This window comes from Schistocerca piceifrons, chromosome 6, assembly GCF_021461385.2.
Source record: "Schistocerca piceifrons isolate TAMUIC-IGC-003096 chromosome 6, iqSchPice1.1, whole genome shotgun sequence".
NCBI lineage: Eukaryota > Metazoa > Arthropoda > Insecta > Orthoptera > Acrididae > Schistocerca > Schistocerca piceifrons.
Window position 1 is genome coordinate 147,858,797 of NC_060143.1, and position 10,690 is coordinate 147,869,486.

General features: G+C 39.2%; 1 protein-coding gene across 2 annotated transcripts in view; it reads right to left on the reverse strand.

The window, feature by feature from the left end:
• Positions 1 to 9,391, reverse strand: part of LOC124802895 (magnesium transporter NIPA2) — a 57,744-nt gene extending 48,353 nt beyond the window's left edge. The window contains exons 1-4 of one of the 2 annotated variants that reach the window (XM_047263957.1): positions 9,293 to 9,391; positions 9,029 to 9,171; positions 8,819 to 8,941; positions 6,892 to 7,034 (exon numbers count right to left, since the gene is read on the reverse strand). In XM_047263957.1, the coding sequence (XP_047119913.1) occupies positions 6,892 to 7,034; positions 8,819 to 8,941; positions 9,029 to 9,131 (369 nt within the window). In that variant the 5' untranslated portion in view covers positions 9,132 to 9,171; positions 9,293 to 9,391. Of the gene's footprint in view, positions 1 to 6,891; positions 7,035 to 8,818; positions 8,942 to 9,028; positions 9,172 to 9,252 lie in introns of both variants that reach the window. The other variant, XM_047263956.1, reaches the window with a different exon arrangement.
• Between the last annotated feature and the right edge of the window lie 1,299 nt (positions 9,392 to 10,690).

Here is a 10,690-nt window from a genome sequence, read left to right on the forward strand (position 1 = left end):
AGAGTGTCTCTGAGGTCAGATGACAACTGCGTGAACTTCGCAAATTAAACTACCTGTGAGGAGCATTTCTGGATGCTCCATAGATTGTTAAAGAAGCACATCCACCCGGAGGCAAAAGCCAGTCAATGATTTTGATAGCAGTGGAAGAATACAAATGAACAGTTTAAATGTATTTATTCTCTGGGCATACTAAGAACTGTCAAGTTGACATTTGTATTCTCTTGTCATGTCTGGAGAGGGTAAGATATGTGACCTTCTTGCGTTAAGGAAGTCTTGTGTACAAGAATTTGCTGTATTGTTTTCAGACGTTATATGGAGAATGTCTTTGATAGAACTCTTTGTACTTATTTCAAAGAATTTGATGTTCTGTTAAAGCACCTCACTTCCAGCATTAATCCAGACTGCAGAAGAGAAGTAGTCTGAGAATTTGCACAGCTATGGTCTAGAACTTCAATTAAATGCCATTCAATAACTATAGCTGAGTGGAAAATCAATAAGCCCAAAAATAAGCTCACACGCCAAGGGATATTGGGACATTATATTCTGGCACCCTGGTGACAGGACTCTCAAAATTTATCGCTGGAATTGAATAAAGTTTACAAAAATGCTAATAACTAGCAGATGGTAATTATTCAAGAAGAACTAGGAATTTTGATTGAAGATTTACTGCAAAGTAGTAGCTGTCAGTGACAACTGAGACAACAACAGAATGTGAAGAGGAACCGTGTAGCTAAATACATGCAAGAGAAAGTCAATAATTTAAGAAGGAATAGCTCCGTCAATACATAAAAAAGTTATTGTCAAAAGATAGGAGCAAAAGATCATTAAGTCCATTAGTGGAAGACTGGTGGCCGACACTAAAAAGGATGACGACTTTGATCAAAGGGACACCAGCAACAAGTAGCAATCAGCAGTATCAATGGCAGTTGCTTACCAGTCTACAACAATATGGTCCCACTGAGTGCACAGGGTGCACCCATCTGCAGGTGGTCGCTCATGTCGGCACTAATGATGTGTGTCGCTATGGATCGGAGGAAATCCTCTCTGGCTTCCGGCGGCTATCTGATTTGGTGAAGACTGCCAGTCTCGCTAGCGGGATGAAAGCAGAGCTCACCATCTGCAGCATCGTCGACAGGACTGACTGCGGACCTTTGGTACAGAGCCGAGTGGGGGGTCTGAATCAGAGGCTGAGACGGTTCTGCGACCATGTGGGCTGCAGATTCCTCGACTTGCGCCATAGGGTGGTGGGGTTCCGGGTTCCGCTGGATAGGTCAGGAGTCCACTACACGCAACAAGCGGCTACACGAGTAGCAGGGGTTGTGTGGCGTGGGCTGTGCGGTTTTTTAGGTTAGATGGCCTTGGGCAAGTACAGAAAGGGCAACAGCCTCAACGGGTGCGGGGCAAAGTCAGGACATGCGGGGACCAAACAGCAATCGGTATTGTAATTGTTAACTGTCGAAGCTGCGTTGGTAAAGTACCGGAACTTCAAGCGCTGATAGAAAGCACCGAAGCTGAAATCGTTATAGGTACAGAAAGCTGGCTTAAGCCAGAGATAAATTCTACCGAAATTTTTACAAAGGTACAGACGGTGTTTAGGAAGGATAGATTGCATGCAACCGGTGGTGGAGTGTTCGTCGCTGTTAGTAGTAGTTTATCCTGTAGTGAAGTAGAAGTGGATAGTTCCTGTGAATTATTATGGGTGGAGGTTACACTCAACAACCCAGCTAGGTTAATAATTGGCTCCTTTTACCGACCTCCCGACTCAGCAGCGTTAGTGGCAGAACAACTGAGAGAAAATTTGGAATACATTTCACATAAATTTTCTCAGCATGTTATAGTCTTAGGTGGAGATTTCAATTTACCAGATATAGACTGGGACACTCAGTTGTTTAGGACGGGTGGTAGGGACAGAGCATCGAGTGACATTATACTGAGTGCACTATCCGAAAATTACCTTGAGCAATTAAACAGAGAACCGACTCGTGGAGATAACATCTTGGACCTACTGATAACAAACAGACCCGAACTTTTCCACTCTGTAAGTGCAGAACAGGGAATCAGTGATCATAAGGCCGTTGCAGCATCCCTGAATATGGAAGTTAATAGGAATATAAAAAAAGGGAGGAAGGTTTATCTGTTTAGCAAGAGTAATAGAAGGCAGATTTCAGACTACCTAACAGATCAAAACGAAAATTTCTGTTCCGACACTGACAATGTTGAGTGTTTATGGAAAAAGTTCAAGGCAATCGTAAAATGTGTTTTAGACAGGTACATGCCGAGTAAAACTGTGAGGGACAGGAAAAACCCACCGTGGTACAACAACGAAGTTAGGAAACTACTGCGAAAGCAAAGAGAGCTTCACTCCAAGTTTAAACGCAGCCAAAACCTCTCAGACAAACAGAAGCTAAGCGATGTCAAAGTTAGCGTAAGGAGGGCTATGCGAGAAGTGTTCAGTGAATTCGACAGTAAAATTCTATGTACCGACTTGACAGAAAATCCTAGGAAGTTCTGGTCTTACACAGCATGTTGTTATCAATGGAGAGACGTCTACAGACATTAAAGTAACCTCTGGCATGCCACAGGGGAGTGTTATGGGACCATTGCTTTTCACAATATATATAAATGACCTAGTAGATAGTGTCGGAAGTTCCATGCGGCTTTTCGCGGATGATGCTGTAGTATACAGAGAAGTTGCAGCATTAGAAAATTGTAGCGAAATGCAGGAAGATCTGCAGCGGATAGGCACTTGGTGCAGGGAGTGGCAACTGTCCCTTAACATAGACAAATGTAATGTATTGCGAATACATAGAAAGAAGGATCCTTTATTGTATGACTATATGATAGCGGAACAAACACTGGTAGCAGTTACTTCTGTAAAATATCTGGGAATATGCGTGCGGAATGATTTGAAGTGGAATGATCATATAAAATTAATTGTTGGTAAGGCGGGTACCAGGTTGAGATTCATTGGGAGAGTGCTTAGAAAATGTAGTCCATCGACAAAGGAGGTGGCTTACAAAACACTCGTTCGACCTATACTTGAGTATTGCTCATCAGGGTGGGATCCGTACCAGATCGGGTTGACGGAGGAGATAGAGAAGATCCAAAGAAGAGCGGCGCGTTTTGTCACAGGGTTATTTGGTAACCGTGATAGCGTTACGGAGATGTTTAATAAACTCAAGTGGCAGACTCTGCAAGAGAGGTGCTCTGCATCGCGGTGTAGCTTGCTCGCCAGGTTTCGAGAGGGTGCGTTTCTGGATGAGGTATCGAATATATTGCTTCCCCCTACTTATACCTCCCGAGGAGATCACGAATGTAAAATTAGAGAGATTAGAGCGTGCACGGAGGCTTTCAGACAGTCGTTCTTCCCGCGAACCATACGCGACTGGAACAGGAAAGGGAGGTAATGACAGTGGCACGTAAAGTGCCCTCCGCCACACACCGTTGGGTGGCTTGCGGAGTATAAATGTAGATGTAGATGAGTGCAGTGACCTGGCTCGTCATCTCCATGCTGTGAACTCAACTAAGCACATTGAGGCATACAGAAGCCAAATTATTTTTATTTTTCATTTTTGTTTGGTGAAGGCGTGTGTACTACATAATTGTTGACTTGTGTTTCTAAACATTTTTTGAAGAGTGTAACCCATACTTTGAAAGCTGTTGATTGGAGAAGAGTGTTAGTAAACTGATTATTGTTTAACTATATGCCAGTGCTGACCAGAAGAAAAGAGGTGACGTTGAAGGTTCTTGCTGACAAATATTAAACTACATATAACAAATGATATGACAGGTCAGGCAAATTCTGACTTTAAAGTGAGGATAAAGGCTCAGGGTACTGAGGTTGAATAAGCTATTGCTGAAACAAAGGTCAAATTAGACACTTCAAATAGCAAGATAGATCAACACATTAGCAATTCTCATCAAGAAAAATTAGGAATAAATACAAATTTACTAGAATCAGAAGCCACTATCCTGAATATAAAATGGAAGTTACGTTCTTATGTTCTTGAATGGTCTGATCTAGTTATAGTACTCCATCAAAATAGATAAAGATTCCAAACAAATTTCAGACTTAAGATTTTGGTACAAGGCACGGATTCATACGAATTATAAACTTAATTTCCTACTTCGACAACATCGCAGGAATGTGTGGATATTTTAGTTGAACAAAAGGTTCAATAAAATCTTGCTTTATCTGTTGACACATCTCTTCATCAAGTATTATAGCTCAACAATGTATCCGCCACTGATTTTTTAAAATTTAATAAACAGTTACAGCTTAAATGATGGGACACATATATAAAGGAACTTCATCAACAATTATTATGTGGCCCATTAGTATTTGCTACAATTTTATCTTAAATGTGCGATTTTCATGCAGAATTTTGTCATTATTACTTAGTAGTAACAGTAGGTTAAGAGATTACTGACAAAAAATAAATGAAATATTCAGTTGTACATTTAAGTTTAAACTTTAGGTTGTAAACAATGATGAATTTAAATATTTATGTAAAATCAACAAGAAATGAAAAGGAAGATTTGAGTCAGGTGTTAGGTGGACTTACACATGTTAAGCAAAATGAGGAAGGTGGGTGAACAGACATATCCAGCAATGGTTGTAGGGATACATTTTTTGATGCCACTGCCACAGAAAAGTTACAATTGCATGCCATGTGTCCTCAATGGATTCAAATTCTTTGCAAATTTTGTAGAATGATGTTTCAGTGTTGTATTTCTTCATGTTTCATTTTCTGTACAACAGAATTACACTTTCTTCTGCCATCCTCTATGGATGTGGGGTAAAAGAGAACTAGATATAAACAAAGTAAATCCTTACAACCAGGTATGTGTTTACAGCAAAGCAGGAGTCAGTGTTTCAAAATAATGAATATAGAGGGTGGAGGGGAAGGAAGGTGCAAACAGGATATATACCCTATAATATGTGGTATGGAAAAAGCAGGGTTGGTGTACCACCGAAGGGGTACCTACACATGTGTTGAGGAAAGGTAGGTCTAATTCAGATGAAAGCCTTTCCAGCCAAAAGCGCACTTGTTTGACCGCCTTTTTGTTGTGCCTATCTGTGACTCAGCATCTCTGCTGTAGTGTGAGTAGTAATCAATCCTCTTCACAATATTGTCATGATTCCATCCTGGATTTACCACTGTTTAACTTGTCATGAGATCATTAATGCAAGTGAGGGAATACGTGGCATCACATACCGCTGCATGTATAACCCTGTGTCTACCTTGCCAATCAGTGATTCTAGCAAATTACAAAATGACAATGTTTTAATATTTACGAGAGTGCAACTGTTGTGCAGATTCACTATATTCACTATATATGCATTTTTGGGGATGACAATCTTATTAACTCCACAAGTCAAAGTACCTGCAGGGGTGTTCATGCATGCTCTATGGATCCTCAACCGAGGTCAGAGTAGCACATTTGACCTGCAGTAAGAGCCATAGTCAACAATGCCGATAGCAAGAGAAGAAAAAAAACTAACAATTTAAATGGGAAATATGGAAGCGTCCGATCCCGCCCGTCTGCTTTGACCCATGACGTCACAAATATGGCGGAAACAAAAACAAACACACACACTTTCCACAAGAAGCCTAATGACACTAACGGGACAAGTGCGGGAAATGGGGTGTTTTGGGTGGGGGCAAACTAAATATAAACAAATTTAGACGCCTTGCGTAGCTACAACGTGTAAGTGAAGACAGCCATGCATGAATACCCACCCACCTCCCCAGGGGTCGTAACCCCTGCAACCTATAGAAGATAAAGATGCTTCAGTAGCTGATTAGTGTTTTTTGTCTTAAAAAAAAAAAAAAAAAAAAAAAAAAATCTCACGGGATAGAACGAACAGATCAGAAAGATAAATATAATAAACTAAAACAGAAATTGGAGGAAACAGATAATTAAAATAAGTAATAAGTGTTTTTAAATTTAAAAAAAACTCACGGGGTAGAACGAACAGATCAGAAAAGTAAATAAAATAAGATAAAACAGAACTGGAGACAGCCACACTCAAACCAAACTCCACGCCGTCATGACGTCACACACGACAACACCCTTACGTCACGGGTCAAAGCCGACGCGTGGGATCGGACGCTTCTGTTGACCCTTTAAATGTATTCATTCTTTGGGGTTAGTAAGAATTGTCAAGCTGACATTTGTATTGTTATGTCAAAATTAAGAAAATCTTGTGTATAAGAAGTTATTATATTGTTCCCTGATAATAAACAGAGAATGTCTCTGAAGAAACTCTTTGCATTTATTTTCAAAAATTTATTGTTACGCTAAAGTGTCTTGCTTCCAGTATTATTACAGTCCGCAGAAGAGGAGAAGTAAAAGAGATTTGCTCAGTCACGGTTAAGAACTTCCTCAATATAAATACTATTTAATAACTATAGCGTAGTGGCAAATCAATATGCCGCAAAATAACCACACTCAAAGTGAGGTACATCAGAAACAACACCAAATGGATTGAAGTCAGTGGTGTAATTTACAAAAAATAAGTTTGAACTTAATAATTTGTCTTTGCTAAACACCGTCTGTAACTTTGTTACATTTTAATAGCTGTATCTCTGCAACCAATTAAATTTGGACACATGTTATATGTAAGGTTTTACTCAAATTGGTCTACACTACCATCTCCTAAATTATTCACTGCTCCTGCTGAAACACACTGTATATGCAAGCAGCTCCTCAATATATTACAGATACTGATGGAATGAAAACTTTTTCCTCAAAAAAATAAAATAAGGAGAACAACAAATGTAATATGTAATATTCTGGTAGCCTTAAAACAAACCTGAACAAGTAATCTGTATCTTCTCAATGGTAGAAGTGCATGCAAGAAAACTATTGGTTTCTCTTACTTACCTTGCCAAGAAGATTCAGTTTTTCACCAAGAAAATATGATGCCAGGACTGCTGCAACCAGTACACTAAGTGCACCAAGTGGTGTTACCAGTGAGGCAGGTGCAAATGCATATGCAGCAAAATTAGCTGCCTCACCCACCCCCACTGTTACACAACAAAAATGAAAATATAAAGGTAATCTTATTTCAGTTACAGATAAAAGCATGTAAACAAAAGTATATTAAATGCTGTAGAAAATTCTGTAAGCATATTATATTACCTGTCATTACTATACAAAACTGATAAGAAAATGAATAGGCCCCTACAATCATTCCATATCTAAAGTAACATACTAATTTATAATTATAAAAATGCAATACCTATTTAATCTCACTAGCCAGTGTGTCTGGATTTCCTGAGTTGTTCCCATTTTGTGTCAATCTTCATGTCATCACCACAATTCAGTTTCTATGTGTTGTAATCCTATATACTGAACATGCATAATCAAATAGCGCACTCCTCCACAGCCAGCCTAAAGAGGTCACCTTGCATTAGCACAGACGGCATAGCAAGCACTGAGTTATGTGAAAAACTGCCTTATACAAGCTGGTGTGGTGATGATTGGAAGCTCACCTTTTAGAGTGTACTTTAATGATTAAACGTATTGCACCAATTCTTACTTTATCCAGTGTCTGTGTATCCCTTCAAGTCGAAGTGGAATAAATTTTGGTTGGTGGGAATTCTGATATTGTGTTAGTGCAACATTACAGCACTATGGAAGTTAAGTATTCATACATCACAAATTTTGCAATTGCACACATCTTAAACATTCCATTGTGTGTATTCACTGACGTGTAATAGACTTCCACCATTATACAGTTTCCTTCTAAATCTCCTCCATTTGAAGCAGTGGGCAGTCAATATCAGATGGTATCAATGCTACCAGAAAGCATAATCCCAATACTCTATTCACATTCATAGTAATAAGGAAGCAGCTGTGATCAAATACAGCTTCTTATATTAAATTATCAAGGTGATGCATTCAAGTCTAAATAGTTGAAACATAAAAAAGTCACTTGAGAGTGATAACTTTAACTTGTTTCCTAGAATGTACTGAAATCTTAACCATGGTTGATAGCAAGTAACTAATTGTTGGGTATATTGCAGTTACTTAAAGACCATACCAAACAGACTGAAAACTCTAAAACTTCCTCCTAATTTCAGGCTGCTAAGTCATTTTCAAAAGCATGACACATCAGAATTGTGTGGTATTAGCAGTACATTAAACATTATATGCTGTACCACAGTCAGTAAGAGCATGGCAGTCCATAGGCAGATCTGCTCAATTGACAAGTACAACTGTGCACACAGTAGTAATTCTAGTTAATATATCAGTACAGCATACCACAATAAGAATCATCACACCTTTCTTGAATGACATCTTCATAATAACCCATAAAGGCGTAAAAATATTTTATTTATCAGCAACTGTATGTCTGCATTTTTCAAAATAAAGCCAATATTAACTGCCAAATATGAAAATGAGGCAACTAACATACAATTTTATCATACAGTGTACTTCCTAAATTTTGCACACTAAAAAGTTTTCTAGTTCTTATTGAAGGTGAAAGTTTTAACTTCTCCTATAGTACAAACTGCTGAATCTCGCAGTGCATGATAGTTTAGAAATACTTGACATTTGCATGTAATCATTCTTAATTCAGTATATTTTCCTGTCTGGCTGTTCATAATGGGTTTAACCCTGAAACATGTCCAGCTGTTGATATGTAAAATGTTGGTTCAGCTAGGACTTTTTTTTGTACAACTGTCATTCAAGAAATATATTACAAGGTAAACTCTGTCAAACGGAAAGACTAATGACACTATATATAACTAACTAGTAAGTTACACTATACTTGATGTTATATGACACACTATTGGTTACTTACTAGACAAAAAGCCGGCCCACCAGAGCCATTCTTTCAGATACCCAAATCCTCCAGCGCCAGCCCGCACTGAGCCAGAACGTGACAATCTCAACAGTGCTTTCTTTTTTATAATAAAACTCGAACCTGAAAAATTGCATTTTATCAAAACAATAACGGCGGGGCGCAGTCCACCAATAAAGAAGTGTTAATTTTTTGAGTTTTAAAACTAACCGATAAAAGCACTGGAGCTAACAGCAAGCCCTAGCCCTATGTAGTATTGAGTGGTGTCATATGGATGACCAGTAAGAGTCCTTTCTCCGGAAGCTTCAATCATCTTCTCCTAGACACACGGATGAGCTCCAAACGTCAACAAACTGAAACAAGTTTCTTTTCTGATTTAGGAGCATATAGTAAAACATACCAAATTTAAACACAAAACAAAACTGGTGCTTTACTTTTAGTTATACAAACACTAAAATTCCATCTGTCACGTACTATAACCACATGTTATGATAAATTGCACGCATTGACAACACAACCCAGCAGACAGCCACATCTCCCCCACCACAGCAATGAATACGCAGTACAGCCAACCTATACACCTACACCATTTCGTTGCTACAGCAAGTGATCGCCACGGCTCACGTTTAATTTCCACAGGGAACAAAACTTGCACATCTACCCCACATTATGGCGTTAGAAGCCAATTATTCACACGCGCGGTTGGAATTAGTACTGATACGGTTTTCCAGATGGTGTCAACAGAACTAATTTGTGTGAGGATGGTTAATGTAGTTGTACTGATTAAGTTTAGCAGCCAACAGAAACGTTAATGAAGGTATCACTGAGGCCCCGTCCGAAAATATTAGAAACGAAAGCAAATACCTCACAGAAAATATTTGTAGACGTCAAATAGCTAATAAAAGAGTTTTTGACAGGAAACGAAGTAGGGTTTGAAAATCACTTTCGAGTAAGTAAGCCAAATTTTACTTTCTTTTCAACTGTATATCTTCCTCTACACAAAAGTCAAAATCACGTACGCGAGATATCTCCCCACAGTAACAGTGAGGTGTCTGGTAAATGGAGATATTCTTCCTAGGAAAGCTTGGAGACAGAATCAGTCAGGAACGTTGCGTGGCCGGCAGACAACAGGTCAACCTTGAGTGGAATTCGTCAATGGACTGGGCACACTCTTCATCCGATTGCCGCTGTAAGGACGTGTCGATCTGTTTAGCATAGAACCTTGTTAAAGGTGTGTTTTATTTCAGTATAATGATAACAATGTTACGTTAGTCACTGAGTATAAATACACTGAAGCGCCAAAGAAATTGGTATAGGCAAGCGTATTCAAATACAGAGAGATGTGAACAGGCAGAATATGGCGCTACAGTCGGCAACATCTATATAAGACAAAAAGTGCCTGGTGCAGTTGTTAGATCGGTTACTGCTGCTACAATGGCAGGTTATCAAGATTTAAGTGAGTTTGAACGTGGTGTTATTGTCGATGCAAAAACGATGGGACACAGCATCTCCGAGGTATTGATGAAGTGGGGATATTCCCGTACAACTATTTCACAAGTGTACCATGAATTTCAGGAATCTGGTAAAACATCACATCTCCCACATTGCTGCCACCAGAAAGAGATCCTGCAACAATGGGACCAACAACAACTGAAGAGAATTGTTCAACGTGACAGAGGAACCCTTCCACAAATTGCTGCATATTTCAATGCTGGGTCATCAACAAGTGTCAGCATGTGAACCATTCAATGGAACATAATCGATATGGGCTTTCAGAGCCAAAGGCCCACTCATGTACTCTTGATGGCTACATGACAACACTTTATGCCTCACCTGGGGCCGTCAACACAATAGTAGGTGCAAAGTTTGGTT